Source organism: Pelobates fuscus, chromosome 10 (genome assembly GCF_036172605.1).
Source record: "Pelobates fuscus isolate aPelFus1 chromosome 10, aPelFus1.pri, whole genome shotgun sequence".
Classification (NCBI taxonomy): domain Eukaryota; kingdom Metazoa; phylum Chordata; class Amphibia; order Anura; family Pelobatidae; genus Pelobates; species Pelobates fuscus.
This window is the reverse complement of record NC_086326.1, coordinates 59497815-59519054: the sequence shown is the minus strand read 5'-3', so window position 1 is coordinate 59519054 and position 21240 is coordinate 59497815. Positions and strand designations below refer to the sequence as shown.

Sequence of the window (21240 nt, the reverse complement as noted above, 5' to 3'; positions counted from 1 at the left end):
AAATAATAATAAAAAAAATGTTTAAGCAAAGGAAAACAAAAGTCAACTTAGATAATTATTCAATTCAACAATTTTGTAACTCAACAATTTTGCCTTAAAATTTGCAAAATTTACTATTATTTTAGTTATTAGTCTATAATTATAGTTAATAAGCCAAAAGGGGGAGGTATGGAATTCGGCACCACTGAAGGGTTGTGACAGCATGGCAAGATCTTGCCAAGCTAACAAACAAACAAACGCAAAGGATGAACATTTTACTCACACAATTGAGTGTGGATGTTTTGGGTTTTTATCCAGCACATAACTAAGTATAAACTCAAGACAGAAGGTTGGCTGGCCTAAAAGGGCATGGCATTGGCACCACTAACAATTCCCAATAAGGGCAGCCCTGCCTGGCAAGAGGTGGGGCCACCAAAAAAGAGCGCATCTCAGCCTGGCGTGAATGCATATCAGGCTGATGATAGACTGCCCCACTCAAGGCAGACCATGTACGGAGCGCTGCTGAAATACTCTCTGTATAGTCATTGTGTTCTCACCACAGTAGCCCTCCCAACCCTTCCACTTTCAGCAGGACTGTCCCAATTTCAGGGACCTATTCTGCTTTCCCAACTTTCTTCCCTGGTGTCACACTTTTGGTGACACCAGGAATCTGTCCCCAAAAAGTGTAGCAGCAGTGGGACTCTTACACCAAACCTGAGACTAATGAGTTGCATATGATTTGAAAAGTCCAAAGTACAGTATGGGTATGTGAAAAACGTGCTCTCACACTGCACTTTGCCCTAGCCTCATGATACCATGTGACTGAGCTACTCTGACGAGTGTTCTCTTGATTTTCTTCCTTAAAGGGAAACTATAGTCATCAAAAAAACTTTAGCTTAACCTCTTAAGGACCGTGGACGTACTAGGTACGTACGACAAAAAAATGGTCCTTAAGGACCGCGGACGTACCTAGTATGTCTGTGGCAAATATGAGCACTGGAAGTGATCGTGATCGCTCCCAGCCGCTCTAAGGGTATTGCAGCGATGCCTCAATGTTGAGGCATCCTGTAATACCTCTCCTGATTACTGGGACACCGAGTGATCACTCCCCAGGAACAAACACTTCCGGGTTGCCCTACTACGTGGTGCCCGGCAGTGTAGCAGAGCGTCGAAAGCCATCGGGCAGGATTCTAATGTTCTGCCTGTGTGCTGAGTACCTCGAGAGGTCAAGGCACTCAGTGAAGACTTAACATGAATTTATTAAAATTGCTACACATAAAAGTGAGCCAATCTGAAGTATAAAGAATGTAAAGTGAATTTAAAAGGTTAGGCATCATAGCTTGATTGAAAAAAAACTGTTTTTTCAGTTGGTCTATTTTGACCCAGAAATTTGCTTTTAATTCCTGAGAATTCACACTTCTTTGCATAATTCTTAAATTGTTTAAGAATTGCTGGTAAAAAAAAATGTATCCAAGAAAATATGTTTAATGAAGCTGTTTTAGTGTATAGGTCATGCCTCTGACTTCTCACTGCTCAATTATCTGCCATTTAGGAGTTTAATCACTTTTGTTTCTGTTTATGCAGCCCTAGTCACCCACTCCCCTCCTGCTGTGCCTACATAAAAAAAAAAAATGGTTTCATTTTCAATCACATCAACTTACTGTTACTCACATACAGAAGGCTACTGCAGGGTCTAGCAAGCTATTAACAGAGCAGGAGATTAGAAATTCAAAATTAAACAGAATTAGCAATTAAGGAAGTGTAAATTAGCTGACTCTTTGCAGGAAGTGTTTAGGAAGGCTGTTCAAGTCACATGCAGGGAGTTGTGACTACTATTGCATGAACAAAGTGATTTAATTCCGAAATGGCAGAGAATTTAGCAGTGAAACTGCAGGGGCAAGATCTATACACCAAAACTGCTTCATTAAGCTGAAGTTGCTTTGGTGACTATAGTATCCCTTTAACCCAGGGGTTCTCAACCTTGTCCTCAAGGACCCCCTACCAGTCCAGGGTTTAGGGATTTTAATCTTAGGTGTTTAGAAAAAGGGAAAAAAAACACCTTAGAGTCTAAGGTGTTTTTTCCCCTTTTTCTAAACACCTTAGACACACCCAGATAATCCCCAAATCCTGGACTGGTAGGGGGTCCTGAGGACTGGGTTGAGAACCCCTGCTTTAAGGATTTCAACTGTTCAGATTGCAGGATGTTAATTGTCTTGTACTGCCCTTCTTCATTTATATGTAATATATGTCTAGGAAAACATCATGCCTCTGAAAACCTTGCATGCATTGCCTATAGAATAAACCTGTGACATTTTTGCTGTACTGTTCGGATGGTTAATGATCACAGTCTACCATTATACGTTGTTGTTAACTGCTTTTAACAGTTTGGTACAACAGGGATTTTAACTGATGGTTGCCGCACATATATGGGAACATCCATTGTACTGTCTTTAAATATCAGATGATTCCCCCACGCCCAAATCCTGAGTGTCCCTTTTAATGTACACTGTCCATTCCTTTGCACGTATCAATTGCAGTCGAAAAGAGATTATTCATACGTTACAGTTATATTGGATTTTACCCACAGATCTTCATTTAAAAAAACAATGTACATTAATTATTGTATTATTTTATCAAATACGGTTTCATTACAAATGATCATCCACAGATATTGAGTACCTGGCCCCAATGTCCAATGTCATGAGGTACAATGTCCATTCATTTACATGTACTCACTGCAGTCAAAAACAGAGATTATTCATGTATTTCAATAATATTATATTTACCCACTGATCTTCATTAAAGAAATATATCCATGAATTATTTTATTAATTTTTATTTTTTTTAATTCATAACCATTTTCCTATATGATATATATACAATTTGTTTTCTATAGCATTGAGTTTCACTCCTACTAGACACTATCAGTACTGATTCTCAATGCCTTGCTGTCCCTATCCATACAGTACTACCAGTAACAGTCTTTGTGTTACTCGGCCCTGATTGGTTGATAGTTCTATTCGCGTTCTAAGTTCTATAGCTGTTGTTTCACCCGGAACCTTATAGTCGCGCTCTAAGGAAAGAAAGGCAGGAGGGGAAGCGCACTCCCGGCATGCCTTGGGGCCGGAAGTTGAAGTCAAAGTGGGACTTGGTGAACGCGTTACTCTGACAGCCATGGTCTCCATCCTGTCTCGTGGATTTGGCCACCTTGTGAGGTCCTTGGCCGAGCTGAGCTTCACACCGAGAACAAGGTGGCCGCCATACTGCTCCTCCATTTATACAGTGTGACCCCTGATACTGCTAGACATCCTCACACCCCCTGTACTGGGCTGCTCATTTATCCCACTCACTAACACTGCAGGAATATCCCATAAACCCACACCTAATGGCTAATTCAAGGGTCTCCAAACTCTGGCCCTCTGTATGGTGCTGAACTACCACTCCCATGATTCTCTACATGAAATACATAGCCAGAGGATCGTGGGAGTTGTTGTTCAGCAATATTTGGAGGGTCAGAGTTTGGGGGAAACCTGTTCTGATCTAATTTTTATTATTTATGTCCATAAATTCAATTCACTCTTATTCTGCTCAATACTCATATAGTACTCAGATTTACATTATGTTCCACAAATAATGTCTGGCTTTAGTGTTTTGGGTTTGGTTTTTTTGTAAAGAAAATTTCTAGATAGCCTTTCCTGTCCTAGTAAATGTCGTCATGGTGTGTGCATTATGTAGTGTTATTTACAAAAGTTTATATTTTTTTAATTCTTTATTTTTGTCTTGACATATCAGGCGTTACATCGACATTGGTCTGCTTACACAGGTGCCGAGATTCTAGCATATTACTTTTAATAAACAAAAGCAAACTTAATAAATGCTTTACATATTGTGCACTATATATGTACTTGAAGGATAAAGTTGTCCGTGCAGAATAACTAGCGATTGTATGGTACACAGCTGCAAAGAGCAATCTTTGACCCAAATTAAAAAAAGGTTGTTTTCAGTAGTATGTGTTCTTAGGAATACAAAGAGAATTTCATGTTTTAGGCAGAAATGGCTGAACTTAAAACACAGCTGAGTTGGAGAATTTTTTTCAGTTTACCATTCACTAAAATGAGAATTCAAAGTAAATTCCAAATGTAACTTAACCCCTTAAGGACACATGATGGAAATATTCCGTCATGATTCCCTTTTATTCCAGAAGTTGTGTCCTTAAGGGGTTAAAGGACCACTATAGTGCCAGGAAAACAAACTTGTTTTCCTGGCACTATAGCGTTATTAGGTCCCCCTCCCGCTGGGCTGAAGCAGTTAAAACCCCCTTAGCCATTTACCTTTATCCAGCGCCGGGCTCCCTCGGCGCTGGTGACCTCTCCTCCCCCGCTGGCATCAGCTCCTGAGTGGAGCCGCGCGTGCATTTAAACCGCCCATAGGAAAGCATTACTCAATGCTTTCCTATGGACGTTCAGTGTGCTCAATGCGATTTTTGCATTGAGGATCGCAGAAGCGCCTCTGGTGGATGTCTCCCGGATTAACCATCAATGTAAACATATCAGTTTTTTCATGACATTATTCATGGCAGCATTTACTCATGGGTTAGCTCCTCCCCTCACAGCAGAAAGGACAGGAAATAGAACTCTGAAACTGGTATATATAGATCCTCCCCCTTCCCATCAGGCAGTCCAATTTATTCACAGCCTTGGTAGATTTAATATATACAAATGATCTAAGGTCTGTTTTGCGCTGAAATGTAATACAGCCCAATTCTAGCAAATGCACTGTTGTACTGGGTAAGTAACTAGTGACTACTGTGGATTCTCTATTTCAGTTTTTTAATAAAGTAGATAAGGAAACATGCTGCTTTGTAATAGATTCCTTCTACCACAGGTGTTTCAGGATAAGCAATTAACACATTTTACCACTTCAGATGGATTACAGGTGTTTCTGAACCTGTCTGAGTGCCTCTCCCAGGAGAGGAGACCTGAATTTCCAAAATGGAGCATGGTACTGTTTAACAAATTTAAGGCCTTTTTGTGTGCACTCCTATGTATTTATACATGAGACCATTTCTCAAAAGTTTTTCTATTGCCAGATATCCTTTCCTCTCTTATCCCTTAATTACATCCGAGAAGTAATTGGATTCTCAGTGTAATTCTCCCCGTGTTGAAAAGCATGGTGTGTTGTTCTCATCCAACATTCTGTTATGCCTTTGTCAAGGTTCTGATCTGATGAGGTCATCAATTTGGTTTTAAATTTTATATCAAAATGGCATTATCCTTATATAACGTAGGCTATCATGGCCTTAAGTCCTTTCGGACTCTATCATTATTCAGGATATTTCAGATATTGAATGCCAGGAGGTTGCTGACCTGGCAGCCTCTAGGTTAATTTACTTGTCTGAGCAGAATGTATGACAATATCCTATGGATGTCTTGTTTGGCTTTTTTAAAGTCTTCTAAGATTTATGCAGCTCAAGAATGGTTTTATAGCTATTAGCTGTTTTTGAACTCTGTCCCTCCCTCTATATATATTGCTTGGGTATTCCCCATGAGTAAATGCTGCCATGAATGTCAGGAAAAAAGGAAAATTTGCTTCATACTTACCGTAATTTTCTTTTTCTGATCATTATTCATGGCAGCATTACGGTCCCACCCATATACTATAAGATGTGATGCTAGTTACTAAGACTGCCTGATGGGAAGGGGGAGGATCTATATATACCAGTTTCAGAGTTCTATTTCCTGTCCTTTCTGCTGTGAGGGGAGGAGCTAACCCATGAGTAAATTCTGCCATGAATAATGATCAGAAAAAGAAAATTACGGTAAGTATGAAGCAAATTTTCCTTTTTCTGAAACTGCTATGTTTTCAGCTGCAGGGTTACAACTATGGGGACCTGGCACCCAGATCACTTCATTGAGCTGAAGTGGTCTGGGCGCCTATAGTGGTCCTTTAACGGAAAGCATAACTGACAGGGAGAATTTTTCCAGTTTGACTACCTTGACTGTAAATTTGAAATTTACCTTGAATTCTCCCTTTAGGGAATAACACAATTAATGAATAAACTTGTAAAATGTTTAGACAACGTACCCGAAGAACCCTCTCATGACATGTCATTTTTTTAATAGATTTTAAAAAAAAATGGTTTTTTGCTAGTTTTCATTATGTGCCGCTTGCACGGTTTTGGGGTTTTCATTAAACTCCAAATTGTATACAATTTATATTCAAATAGCTGGAAATAAACAACTCTGCTATAGTCATATCTTCACAGGTTTTGTATCAATTCTTTAGCTTAAAGGCGCACTATATTGCCAGGAGAACGAATTTTTCTGGCACTGTAGGGTTATTAGGTCCCCCCTCCCGCTGGGCTGAAGGGGTTGAAACCAGAACGGCGCTCGCATTCAAACTGCCCATAGGAAAGCATTACTCAATGCTTTCCCATGGGGATCTGAACTCAAGCTGCGAGAGTTCAATGTGATTGTCACACTGAGAATCGCGGAAGCGGCCTAGAGGCTGGATTAACCCTATCATGTAAACATAGCAGTTTCTCTGAAACTGTTATGTTTTCAGCTGCAGGGTTAAAACTAGGGGGACCTGGCACCCAGACCACTCCATTGAGCTGTGAAGGGTGCTTATAGCGGTTCTTTAAATTATAGTTTGCTATATGATTTTACTGAATGGCCCTGTGTGAGATCAGTGTCTCATCACTCCATGTTAGTATTTGAATGTGTTATTTTTATCCTTAAGTTGCAACAACCTTCTCTGCGGAGTCTCAGCTGTACAGTGCTCAGCAACCAGGTGGTTTTCCAAAACCCATAAAAGTGATGACCATCTAAAGCGACCCTTAACAGGATACATTCGTTATTCCATTCAGCAACAACCCCTACTAAGCAAAAAATACCCAGGTAAGAGTTTAATGATGAAAATGGCCAAACCCGTGTTGATTGAGTTTCGTTAAACAGCTATCCACTCTGTTTTCTCAGAAATTGCGGCCATTAACTTATTTTCCTTTCAGCAAAGTAAGTAAAAATGAAACTCCTAGAATAGTCTAGGGCTTAAAATGTCTAGTGCTATGCTACTAGCCCAGCTTTAAAAGTTGCTTGCCATTCCAAGCCATAGTATAAAAATTCTAATCTCTATGGCTAAATTATCACTCGCCAATGGACAGTGGAAAGCCCATACTAATAATTATGTATGCGTGGCTTTTACCTTTACTGCCTTAGTGACTCCTATAATTGTTTTGACATTTGAATGCTGAAATGCAGTCTGTGTAGATATTTGATATCTTTCAGTTTATTGTCAGATGGGATAAAAATGATAAGATCTTTCCGTTTACCTTTTAACAGGTGCAAAAATTACGGAACTTGCAAAGATGATAGCTCAGGAATGGAGAGGACTTCCTGCTTCCGTCAAAGAAGTAAGTAAACAATATGAAAAGAGAGTATTTTTTCCAGACTAAAGTTCCAACAGAATTTACTTCTAAAAGTTTATCTTTTAGTGCGCAATAACCCTCTGCTTAATTGTTTTGACATAAATAATTTTGTAGTTGTTTATTCTTTGATATTGACACATAAAAATAAATTTTTTGTTTTCTACAAAACGAGTCAAAATGTATTAATAATGTATGTTATATACATGTTTTTATTTTCCTACTACCCTGCCCTCGACACATATCTGCTTAACTAATTGCATTATCTAATATATATTGTTCTTTTCTTCATTAGTATCCTACCTTTTGTGATGCCAGAATAAATAAGATGCTCTAAATAGGAGCTTATCATTCTGGTTAATGGTGGCTGATATGCCACTACCTCCTGTCCAGTAGATAATTATGGAGTAAGTTCTTTATCCCCAAGGAGGAGTTTCGATCATCACATAGGACGATTGGATATGCAGTTTAAAGTGATAGCAGCCATACTATGACAGCTTTCCGTTTTATAAGGACCTGTGAGGAAAACACTGTTAAATTAACTTAACTATAAGTGCCTGGAAATCTACACTTTTATAATTTGACGCAGAAATGCCTCTGTGGCTGTCACTCAGACAGCTAGATTGAGGTATGCTTCCGTAAGCTGAGCTAACAAGTGGTAGGTGCCCTGGGCCCAGAGCGTACCTGCCTTCCCTCCTCTTAATAAGCTGTACTACATTCATTGAGACGCATTTGAAAGCCACAGTCAAATGTGTGTGTGGCTCCAGCACACAGGCTTCCTATAGAGAAGTTCCAGACTGATCATTTCCCTAGGACAGACTGAAAAGGGGGAGGGAGACTTGCAAAGGCTGCAGACAGTAGGTCTGCAGCTTTTGCAAAATGATTTTTTTTTTTTTTTTTCCATATAGCTCCAAAGAAAACATGTAAGAATACATGCATGTTTTCTTCTGGGGTATATCTACTAAATAGTTAAAAATATACAATAATTGCAATGTGTTTCTTTTAACATATGGCAATCCATTAAATAGACATGTGCAGCACAATACAAGTGCATAGGAGCACTGACAGAATAATTGTGTGAATGTCACTGATCTGACTCATTAACGGATTTCCCTAGTAAATGGGCTGATCTCATAAGAGCAAGGTTGCTAGGTTAGGACCTACCAAAAAAGGGTATATTGGTGTTGTGCCAGGCGAAGTCAATGTATACTCATATACTGTAGCTAAACCCCCATTATTTTTGCCTAAGTCAGTTGTTTTTTTTTTATTTTGTTTTTCAACTAGCGAATGTTGTGAGCCTTAAAAATGCTGTGTAGTGATTGCGTGAGTCTGCTGGATCTTGTGTGTTGTATTAAAGAACTCCAGCAGCATCCTTAAAATGTATGCATGTTAGTGCAGCCCTCTTGGTTTCAAATATATATTTGGGAGTCCAAGCCAACTCCTGTGGCTTTGCACCCCTTCCTGTCACAGGTTCCTAATTCCAGGTCCCTATTTAACCTTGTCCCACAGAGAGCATAAGGAGGAAGCATTTCTCAAGTAAGTAGATTAATCTTATAAAAGCAGGCATTAGGTTGTTAGAATAGGACCTGGAAAAAAATAGAGTAAATTGGCATTGAGGCAGGCTTATGCAATGTATGATTGTATACTGTAACCAAGTCTCCATTGTTTTTGCTTATGTCAGGTGTTTTTGAAAAAATGTTTTGTGAGTGCTCCAGATCTTGTATGTTGTATTCATTGGCCCCAGCAGGACCCTTATAATTTATGCATGTTAAAGTGAGAGCATTCCTCTTGTTTATATAAAACATACCTATTGCCTATATTTAGCCCTATCTGGAAGCTGCGAAATCTGACCTGAAAATATACGTAGCTGACGTGAAAAAATATAAAGCAACGTTGTCTCCAGTGGAATTACAAGCATTGAGAGAAGAAAGGAAACACAAGCGAAGCAAAAGAATTGCCATACGCAAAAAAAGGGTAGGATTCTTCTTCTATGCATAAGTTATATTTTTATCTTTTGACTAAAGATGCTCTTCTCAACATTCAATTTTAATCCAGAAACCAGATTTTTATATTTTACTAGCTATTGTGTGTGTGTGTGTGTATATAGTGCGGCAGATTAGATTTAAAAACATGAGAAATATCCAATGTATACATGCAGGGTAGCCACAGAGAGGTTCCTGCTTTTCCTCATACTTGCATCTGTTTATGGAAGCTTTCCTTTTTGGACAGGTTACAGGTGGGTGTCTGTGTGCGACAAATATTCAACTTCACAATCAACAAGTCTATGAGATAATCAATTGGTTTGCTTTTTCTGTTTGTGGATGTATTATGCATTCGGCCTGCATAACGTACAGATTACTTGCAGTTTAAAATGGTCCTGTTTATCCCTGTAAGCTGCTCAGTATACCATAGTGAAGTTTGGAGATGTAAGTTTGCAATATTGAAGTCATGGGATATAGTATAGACAAAATATAACATTTTGGATATCATCGTTTAATTTATTTGACACTAATTGGGAAAGTTGGTGATCTCCAGCTCATTACAAACACATCGGCTCTACTTATAGTTCTCACTCACCACAATCCACACCTTGTTACTCCAATCCTTCCTCTGGTCCCCATTACTTTAATGAAATGTATTGTCATGACCCTAGTCTGCAGTGCTATCAATACAACTGCACTCCCACTGTATCTAAACACCTCATACACACCCCAACCATCAGATAACACACAAATAGAGCAGAACTAGCATATGCCCAATTATCATTAGTTATACAAATATTGTTATTTTTGGGTTGAATTGACATATACTGGAGTCTTTGCTGACTGCAAATGGTAGAGCACTAGATTATTTTATAAAACACTATATTCCACAGTTCTGTACGATGGATATGTGTTTATGCCTTCATCTCTGTCCAGTTCTTTGCTGTTGAGCAGAAAGGAACAAAAAAAATCAAGATCTGGGGATTGCACATCATAAAAGCTTAGAGCATTCATTTAATCTCACTTCTTCCTGCAAATACTGAATCCTAATCTATTCCCAAAGCACCCATCTGTTATTTTTTACAACCTGTTACCTACTGTGAGGACCCTTTAAATATTATTCTATTTTTCTTCACTATCTTGATCCTAACGAAAATCTTTTAGCCTCCTATAAGGTACTAATGTAAGAAGTCCTGTGAGCTTGTTATCTAGAGGGCAAATGTGCATTGAGACAAAAGATTGTGTGCAAAAAAACAATAATTCAAGTAAGATAAATCTATCCAGAATTGTTCCACTAGAAGGAGCACTGTTTTACAATCAATATACTGTACACAGTAATCATGTAAAAATATAAATAAAAGCAGTGTTTTTCACTACACATTGAATTTGGAGTCAATATAATTGAGTATACATTAAGCAAAATTGTATTTTGAGCTGAGTTGTATGTACATGTGGACATTTCTGTTCTGATTTTTCTTTTATCTAACAGGAGTTGTCATCACTGGGAAAACCAAAGAGACCACGCTCTGCATTTAACATCTTCATGTCTGAACACTTTCACGAAGCTAAAGGGGCCTCAGTACCGGTATGTAAGAGACTATTTGTTTTTTGAAACTGAAAATGTTTATGATGAATGTTAAGAAAAAGGCTATTAGAGTCAACTAACTTAAATACATTTTTTTTTTTATAGTCAAAGTTGAAGAATGTGCGTGAAGACTGGAGATGTCTGAATGATTCACAAAAGCAGGTGTGTATTCAAATGTGCATTGCAGTTATTTAATTGTACATTTTAAAAAGAGGTTTTTTTTTTTTTTTATGTTTATTTTATCTTTTCAAAGAGTCAATATAATTTCTCATATATTGTAGAACCAAGTAAAATTGTAATGTCGTAAGAAACTTATACTAAACCAGGATACTGGATTATTTACACCTCTCATACACTTACAGATGGCAACTATATTATGTATTTTTTATTTTGCCTCAATAAAAATTTGCTTGAAATCTTATTTAATCTGATTTATACAGAGATTAAAGGGAAACTATAGTCACCAAAGCAACTTCAGATTAATGCAGCTGTTCTGGTGTCTACAGCCTGTCCCTGCATGCTTTTTAATGTAATTTTATCATGCAAAAGGCAGTGTTTACATTTCTGCCTAGACGGCCACTAGATGTGCTTCCTGTGCCCGTGCAGCACTGGTGTTCAGCGTCTCCACGCGCTGCATGGTGAATCTGCATGTAATGCATCTCTATGAGGAAATGCTGATGCAGCCCGGTTTGTAAGCCAGCAATGTATTCACTTGCTGAATAATACAGTAGATTTAGTGAGAACTGCTAGGAAGGATTACATTCAATTACGTTTCTCAAATCAATGTACACTAATTGCATCCATTAGTCAACACTAATGTCTTTGCAGGCATATATTCAGCTAGCAGAAGATGACAAGATTCGATATGAAAATGAGATGAAGTCTTGGGAGGACCAGATGATTGAGATTGGACGTGAAGATCTTGTTCGACGTAAGAAGAAACTGCAGTTGGCAAAATTGAAAGCAGAATCTAAAATGCAAAACTTTAAAGGGACACTGAAACATACGGACAAGTCTAACAAATTCAAAGAAGGGAAGAACGCAAGTAGTATCACGATAGAGAATGAGGAATAAGAAATTACTTAATCACTCTTTGTATGGCCTCTTAATGTTGAACACAAGAAGTATGAGATGCTCAGTGTACAACAGAATCTGGTTATGCCAAATGTAAGACAGAATGTCTGTTCACAACACCAACGGCATAGTCCTGCAAGCATTTCTTCTGTGACATATTTTTGTCAGAAAGCACTGGTTTGAGTGAATTATGAAGGTAAATTTTACTGTAAAGATCTTGTTTTTTCATATTACATGTTTCAGTAAAACCATTTCACCATGAATAATTAATAGAACTCCCTCCATTTTGATTACAATGCTTTTTATATAATTTTTCTTTAGTCTGTGGTCTTTCTTTTAACATTTAATTAACCAAAATTCTGATTCCTCTAGGTTTAGTTAGGTAGTCGAAATAAGTAGACAAAGCTTGTTGGAATTGGATAAAAGACTTACTGTTATCTTTATCAAAATAGCTACAACAGGGCTGGCCTAACCACTAAACATAATTATTTATTTAAATGTACGGATTCAAATGTTATTCATATAAATGTACAGAAGAAAATGTGATCGTCTATGTTCTCTGCTGACTACGATGTAAATGGGGTAGACAAATGGTGGATTGTGATCAACCAGTCATTCTCCGTGTAGGGCCACTCTCCACACACAGAAACATTTGCATTTACAGCAACAATGTACAGATCACCTGTCTGGAAATATATATGGAAAAGTGTAACTCTGTGTGCACATGGCCACCTGTTTGTGTGTATGTATATACAAGCACATTCCCCAATACCTAGGTACACTCAGTCATACCCATACGTATGGATATGAGTAGGATGGGAGCTGTAGCGACTGCTGTAGATTGTGGGATCATTATAAATGATAATAAGCTATTTATACTGTGGATGGGAGAGAGTTTTCTAACTGAGCAACTGCTATAGCTAGTATGAATAGCACAGACCCAATACCAGCATGAAGACGGGACTGATTTACACATGTATGCTTGTGTAAAATGCAGTGCTGATACTGTGGTAGAGCATTTTAAATTTAATCTTCCAAGTTCCACAATCATTACAGTGCATTGTAGTGGTTATGGTGTCAGTAGTGCCCTGGCACCAACCAATGTAAGAAGTCAACCTGTTTGCTTAACGGTTTGCCATCTGTGCTGGGGACCACCAAGTGCCCCTCCCTGCCTCTTTTCTTCCAGGCCTGGAGAGCTCCAATTACAAAAAAAAACTAAGATATACTCTAATAGGAAAATATGAATGTGATTTTGTTTTCTATGGGGTTATATGAAATCCTTGCTGTAGATCCAGTTTGCAAGCCCTCCCCTTCTTCCCCAACAGTCCAATCACAGTCTTATCTATGAGCTGTGTTTACAGCTCATTGACCAGTATTTGCAAGACAGGTGCTCTGGGCAATTGTGCCTGCCTCTTTAGTTTAGCTCCACAGAACCAAACTACCAGGGAGGTGTAAAATGTTCAATTATAAAACTGCAGATTTCTACATATCTTTTCGGTCCTTACAAACATAGAAGTGAGTGAGTAAACATAATAAACATATGACCCATAACAACTTCAACTCAATGACGTTGTTATAGGGGCAGGAGTGTGTGGGCTCTGTCTTAACTTTAGGCCTTAACCCCTTAAAGACCAAACTTCTGGAATAAAAGGGAATCATGACATGTCACACATGTCATGTGTCCTTAAGGGGTTAAACCATTTAATCCTGAAGTTAGTGCCTGCTAGGTGCTGCAGCATCAGGAAGGTTTATCTAGAGGCTGGTGATAAGTGGAAAGCTTTAGCTGATACTGTATTTCTCTCAATAGGTGGCCAATGATAGATGACAATATGACTATATTGCGTTTAAGCCTACCACTGCTTACAAAGTGCACCGATACTAGTGGGTCCAAGCCTACTTTTTTTATTTTAATTATTCTATTCTGTTCAAAATGCCACTAAATTGTAGGACAGTAGCTTGGAACTTGTAGACGGTGATGCATTTGTCAGCATATATTTCTCTCAGTCATAGCTTGGCTATGTTTTTATTTATTATTTATTCATTTTATAAAATACAGACATTACATTAATAGACAATGGTATAGTATAAGTGATCTTAAGGTACAGTTCACGTATTAAAACTGCATACTTTATATATCAACAACAATAAGCACACGTGCAGAACGGGTCACTGACCAGCTGTGGGTATTATTTAGAAGTAGAGGAGTTATACTAACTCATATTTAAGTATCAGGACTGTTCAATTAATTATTGTATGCTGTTTAAGATAAATGTTTCCATCCAGGGTTGCCATCTCTTTTCATACCAATCTTTATAATTATTATTTATAAAGCGCCAACAAGTTCTGTAGCGCTGTACAATGGGTGGACTAACAGACACGTATTTGTAACCAGACGCACAGGAACGCACAGGAACAGCGGGATTGAGGGCCCTGCTCAATGAGCTTACATGCTAGAGGGAGTGGGGTACAGTGACACATAATGTAAGGGTTGGTGGGTAGAAAAGTAGGTTGCTAGGATAGTATTCATTGAGGGCTTAGTGTTTTGTTTTGATGACAGTTTCAGGAGAGAAATCTGGGTGTGGAAAGCTGTTCACAGTTTAATTGATATGCTTTCCTAAAGAAGTAAGTTTTCAAAGAAAATTACCGTAATATATACCTTTTTCCATGATATATTGATATTTGAGTTGATTTAGAATAAATTCCCAGGTAGGAGTTTATTGTTTCAACCAGAATCTAGATATTGCAACTTTAGCAGCCATAGTCAATTGGATTAATAAATATCTTTTTGAAGCAGTATAGCAGATAAAAGTAGAACACAGCTTGGCTATTTTAACCTGAATTTTCAAACGTTTTTACTTTTAAACAATTCAAAGTTTAGGATAGATCTAGGATAGGATTGTGGGACTCTGCATGCAGTATTTAGGAGCAAGCAGGGGGATTAAAACCCACTAGCAAAGGCCATAAAAGGAATAATAGTCTGTAAAATTCTTCAATACATTTTACTGCTTGACATGTTCTCATAGCCTTGGCATATTGATATAGCATGAAGTTTAGGTATGTACCAAAATGGTGTTCCTAAACTTCCATGTCTAAAAATGGCTGACAAGTGACAAAAACAGCAGCATACTTCCATTCTTTCTTGACATTTTGCACACAGTAAAATGCTATAAAATGTCCTAACCTTGCGGAGAAAATAGCCATTGTTGAGTCTACACGCACATTATGAGTCTTGTGAAGGTAATTTATAATAAAGGCTATTATTCATCTTGAAGCAATGTAACATGTTAAAGCTTCCTTAGGTGCAAAACAGCTATCAGTTGTAAGGGCTTGGCAAGTAGTTTAATAGGACCTGAAAGCTTTTATAATGTTATATCCCTGTCCACTTATTTCAATTAGCAATAATTACTACTGCTTATGTGGCATGGTGAATGTATGTGTTGGTCGTTTAGACAACAGCGACCTAAAATTCTGTTATGGTTTTAAATGTGAGTCAGAGATGTGATTTCCTACAATACTTATTCCAAGCACCCGAATAGGACCCAAAATTAAGTCATTTTTGTTTTATTGATGCAATACACCTGGACTTTGGAGTGCATTGTGTTCAAAAACCAACGGGAGTATCATGCGTGCTAGTATGCAATTTGTTAAAAAAAAATAAAGAGGGTTATTAACTAAACAGCAGATTTTTTGAAAATGGATAAAATTCAGTGAAAGTGAACAAATTTCGACTGCAATGGTAATTCTCAAATTTACTAAAGTCGAATAGAGTTGGATAAAAGGTAATCGTCAAAAGATGGAAACCAGGACACAGACAATATACATAAAAAGTGATTAAACAAATGTATAATGTTGAAATCTGGATATTTTGTGTTATGTGTACAATAATACAGTGCTAAAGGAGAAAACAATCCTAGCAAATATGAGAATTCCTATTAATTGGAAATACAAGTATATGATGGGTCCCTATAGTCAATCTTACCACACAAGAAAATGCAATCCGTTTCATGTTTCAGTGAAATTTTGCTGAGACCATTTGGAAATTTGATGTGATTTATTATCAAATGATGGCATTAAAGTGTGTACACTGAATTCTAGGAAACCTAGATACAGAACTTGTGAAGCGAAGAATTAATTGATGCATGGTCCTTTTTGATCTTTGAGTGTGATGTTGAATGTTAACCTCGCTGGTTACAACAAATCCGTATATATTCAATTAAAACCTATGATCTGCAAAAGCAATGATATTTCACTCCTTAGTTCCATCAATTAAAAGCTTGTGTAAAATTGCATTGATGGAGATTGTGGCCCATGCCCACTGTGATAGCTTGTCATATTCAGAGCCCTAGGTGTCACTGTGCATATTTTCCAGATATGCATATAGCTTTATACTGTAAATATTCAAGAATAGTTTTTAAAAAGGGAAACGCTGACTGTAGTCTATACCAATTTATGGTATATAAGGTTTTTTACATTTGAGGTACAGGGTGGAACAAAATTCAGAGTAGGATTTGACCATTTAATTACTTATTTGTTAGTTACAGTAGTTGGAGGTACATATTGTAATTGAGACTTGAAAGATTCATCATGGGTAATTTCACGTAGCAGTGAGTAAATATAGTGGAATTTTATCAGTGTGAGATATCTGGATGTGATTGAATATTTTTTACGTCCTGTAGTGTAAAGTCGTATTCTTGACCCTATAGTGCAAAACCCACCATTAAGGTGGCTTGCCCTCCTCCCCTACCCCCCTTTAAAATAATTTAAAACACACCTTTTTCCAGCGCCGGTCGGGTCTGCTGGCACTGGCCCTGCCCCCATGGTGACTTCATCAGAATTGACTTTTTTTAGCCAATCCAATGCTTTCACATGGAAAAAGCATTGGATTGGCTAAAATCAGCAAGGGGGCAGGGGCCAACCACCGTTTTGTCCAATCAGCACCTCCTCATAGAGATGCATTGAATCAATGCATCTCTAGGAGGAAAATTTAGCATGGGGACGCTGAACGGCAGAGCTGCCTACTGTGCAGCATTGAGCCAGGAAGCACCTCCAGTGGCCATCTGAGGAGTGGCCACTTGGAGGTGTCCATAGGGGCAATGTAAACACTGTTTTTTTTTCTCTGAAAATGCCTGCATATAATGATTATACTCATCAGAACAACTACATTAAGCTGGAGTTGTTCTGGTGACTATAGTGTCCCTTTTAATCATTCATTTAATATAACTGTAATTGGTTCTTTAAGAAAAAAGTTATTGACTCCTCAAACCTTACTATCAATTTTGGCCCACCCGGTATAATATCCCTTTTATCTGATGCTTTTTTTTTAGGACACCTGAATTTCGGCCATATCGCTGTTCAGCTCGGCAGAATTTCAGTACCAAAAACCCAGTTTGGAAATTGAATCTGACAAAACAAAAAGGTGCTAAAATGGACCTATCAGTGCACTGCAGAATATAAACATGATATTATGTATGTATTTAGCAGTACATCGAGAAGAGCTTTTTCCTGCCATTTGGTTCACAGATCCAGAAAGAAAAAGTAATCAATAGGTGGAGCAATGAAAGCAAAACTATATATTTATTAAATAGATAATATATGTAAATATAGATTTTTATTTTTACCACACATTTTTGCCTCTCTATTGTTCACTTCTCACTAGATCTGTAAATAAAATAAACATTTAATGACTGTCCCCATGACCCCATTTTTTTTTTTTTTGGTCAATCATCTTAGAGGAATTGCAGTTCAAGCTGAATCGAAATTACAAGTCCAATAAATAGCCCTGTTTGTCTGTTTTTAACCCCTACAGCAACTTATGGGGGTGTGAGGGAGAGGGGCACTAGAGAGTCGCTTTAAGTCATCCACATGGACAAGCATTGGAGACACATGGTTTATGCATGGCAATGAAAAGCATTAGCTGCATTTGACTTCATCCTGCTGTGCATGTTGATGCCGAATGTGATGTCTTTCAAAAATCTGAAGATGGAAGTGGCTCTCTTGCAGCTATATAGGGGAGTATTTTCATTCAAATCTAAGCATTACAATCTCTGAGAAATGGCAATGTTTTACGCTCTCAGACAAAAGGAGCATCATCTATCGATCAAAACTGCTACATTAAAATGCATTGGTTTTGGTACTTAGTGTCCATTTAAGGAACATCTCTATGTACAGTTGTGCAACAAATCCTAAAACAAGATCATTCTTACAGTTTACATCATTTTGTCTGCATATGAAAGCAAGCATGTGACCACAGTAAGGTAATACGTTTAAGGCCGCAAGGTCTGTATTTGTGGGAGGAGTTAGTGATCCTATATAAACGCTACTCCCCCCTTCCTACCTTGCCGTACGCACGCTGTTCACCCCACCCACCTCTCCCTCTTATACAATTAATTCGGGGAGGCCCTCTTTTACAGGCCTACCCCCTACGTCGGTTCCGGCACACCACACCGACTTAATTCCAATCACAAGGTATTTCACTATACGATATTAACCCACCACAAGTACAATATAATAAAGATCTTTCATGAAGCCAAAAACTCCATTAACTCATGTTATCTTATCTGCCTGCAGGTGGTGCTATCAGCCATCAAAACAGCAAAACATAAACTGCATGAGTTCTAGTTGCATGTTAACGTTCTTTCATTATTCCATTTCCAAATACATTAACCATAATTTTGTGTATACTGTGCCCATCAGATCAGCCCCTCAACTTCAATGAGGAAGCCTGTGTAGATATCACTAGCTTCACACACAGTTTTCTCAGTGGGAAGCTAGTGATAGCTCATTTAAGCTGAGGGCTTCGCTCGAAGAAGAATGGAAAACCTGACAGTAACAAAACAACTTAATTGATCTAAAGTTGTGATGGTTTCTAGAGTTTTCCTTTTACAATCACTCGGATTTAAGGTCTGCTTTAGTTAACATTTTAAAGCTGCTAGATGAAAATGGATTTCCTTGAACAATGGCATAGAATGCTACACATGTTTATTACTAAATTTGGATGCAATTAACCCCTTAAGGACACATGACATGCGTGACATGTCATGATTCCCTTTTATTCCAGAAGTTTGGTCCTTATGGGGTTAAAGGGACACACCACTGCCCAAATAAAAATAATTTCATGCATTTTTTTCATTGGAGGTATCCCTAGTTAAAGCTCCAGATCTCTTGGTTGAAGCCTTTGCAAGCCCTCTCCTTCTAACCCATCACAGACTACATTCACAGACTTCCCAATGCAGCTTAATAAGTCTTTGCAAAGCAGGTGCTCTGAGCAATTTCCTGTCACTTGAGTTTGGCTTCCCTGAGCTAAACAAACCAGGAAGTAACATGACCTGTTGTCTGATTGACAGCCAGGGAGTGTTACAAAGTTAATTTATAAAAGTGCCAATTTCTATTGAAATCTGCATTTTTTGCAAAATGAAAAAAATAAAAGAGGACCCAATCATCACACATAAAGCACTTCAGTAAGCTAAATTGCTTTAGAAGTTCTGGGATGTCCCTTTACGTTTTCATAATTTTGGCAGCCTCTTGATGTGGACCAAGACCCCCACAATGTCAAAACTGAAGGTCATTTAAGACAAGAGCATCAAAGTCCCCAATATGTATGAGTAAAAGTGAAATATTGATTTTACTGTATATTATTGAGGTACAAGCAAGCGATGTATCAAATGACACCTAATAAGATACTAAAAAAAGAAAGAAGTGAGGTCTAAATAAATGCCTAGCTTTCACACATTCTCCATATAATCTCAGTATCTTCCTATGTTCAGAGTGTTATACCCTTACAAAGTGTGATGTGCTTGCAGCTATGATATTCATCACTAAGTGGTTGTACACTTTTATTTTTTTAATGTTTTATAAGGTTCTTGAATTAAAAGAAACGAGAAAGTAGCACTAGCAGAGAAAAAGCGCCAGTGCATAAATATCAAAAACTGGGAATCAGACGTGAATGAGGGATGCGGGAGTAGTTGTACTTTCGCCTGGCCAAGAAAAAGGAGGATCAAATCAATCTTTCCTCCTGCCTACAGGATATCCAGTCGTGGATGGGAGCCAATTATCTAAAACTCAATGGCTCCAAAACTGAATGTATCATCTTCAGTAACCAGGAGGTGAATAGTATCTTTCCCTCATGGTGTCATGATCTGCACTGCTCTGTTCTATGTCTGGACTTGGCTTCTGGTATCCAGTACTCCTGTTACTATTCTTGTTTAGTATTTCTTGGTTTTTGGTTTTCTATTCTGTGTCTGGTTTTCCTTATTGCTGGGTTTCTGGGTTCATTCTTATATTCCGTCCCTGGATTTCCCAGTCTCTTGGTTTCATTTAAATGTTTGTTTTTTGCCACACCTGTTGTTTTCCATTTTCCCTTTGGTTCCAGAGTTCCTGATGGCAGCTGCTCAAGACTTCTGCTCTTTCTTTCAGGTAAGTACTATTGGTCTAGTATGGTTCTTTTAGTGAACATTAGGCAGTGTAGGACCTGCCGAATATGGGGTACATTGGCGTTGTGGCAGGCTTATGCAATGTATGATCATATAATGTAACTAAATCCCCATACTTTTCTCATTAGTGCTTAGTTATGCCTCCTCTTGTTTTGCCTTTGTTATCTTGTCTTGTTTTAGTTTGTATACCCAGTCCATGTACAGTCCTGTCTAGTCTTGCCCATGTTATGTTCTTGTTTTCCTCATGTCTTGTGTATATGTTCTGGGTTTAGCTTACTATCCTTCTCTGGTTCTGGGTTCTACTAGTTTTGTCTTGTTTTCTTGCTTGGTGTCTATCCTAGCTTTATCTTGTTTTTAGTTCTGGATACATCTCAGCATATGTCTGCTCTGGCTTCCACTAAGCTGCTACAGGGTCTTGGTTTGTGGCCGCACAAACGCTGGTGCTCAACACCAGGGGGCTTGCGGTTACCCTGCTAATCCACCTCCACGCTGTGACTCCTACTCGGATCATCAGGCATATTGGGTCCCGGTCCACGCACCGCCGCCCAGACAGTGTCTGGGTCCCGGTCACCGGACCGCCACCCTGACACATGGCCGGACTTGTTTTCTCCATCTCTGAGTCCTGCCGCCAAGGTCAGAGATCTGGGAGTCATCCTCGACTCCAGGTTGACACTGAAGCCCCAGATTAATCAGGTGGTAAGTTCTTGCCACTACCACCTGAAACTTCTGAGGTCTACTTTTAGATTCATTGCTCCCTCCGATCAAATC

General features: G+C 38.4%; 1 protein-coding gene across 1 annotated transcript; it reads left to right on the top strand.

The window, feature by feature from the left end:
• The first annotated feature begins 3094 nt into the window (after positions 1 to 3094).
• On the top strand, positions 3095 to 12353 carry TFAM (transcription factor A, mitochondrial). The gene is made up of 7 exons (XM_063435021.1): positions 3095 to 3230; positions 6721 to 6878; positions 7320 to 7390; positions 9227 to 9376; positions 10874 to 10969; positions 11075 to 11131; positions 11798 to 12353. The coding sequence occupies exons 1-7, from the start codon at positions 3154 to 3156 to the stop codon at positions 12041 to 12043; spliced, it is 855 nt and encodes a 284-aa protein (XP_063291091.1). The 5' UTR covers positions 3095 to 3153; the 3' UTR covers positions 12044 to 12353.
• The last annotated feature ends 8887 nt before the right edge of the window (positions 12354 to 21240 follow it).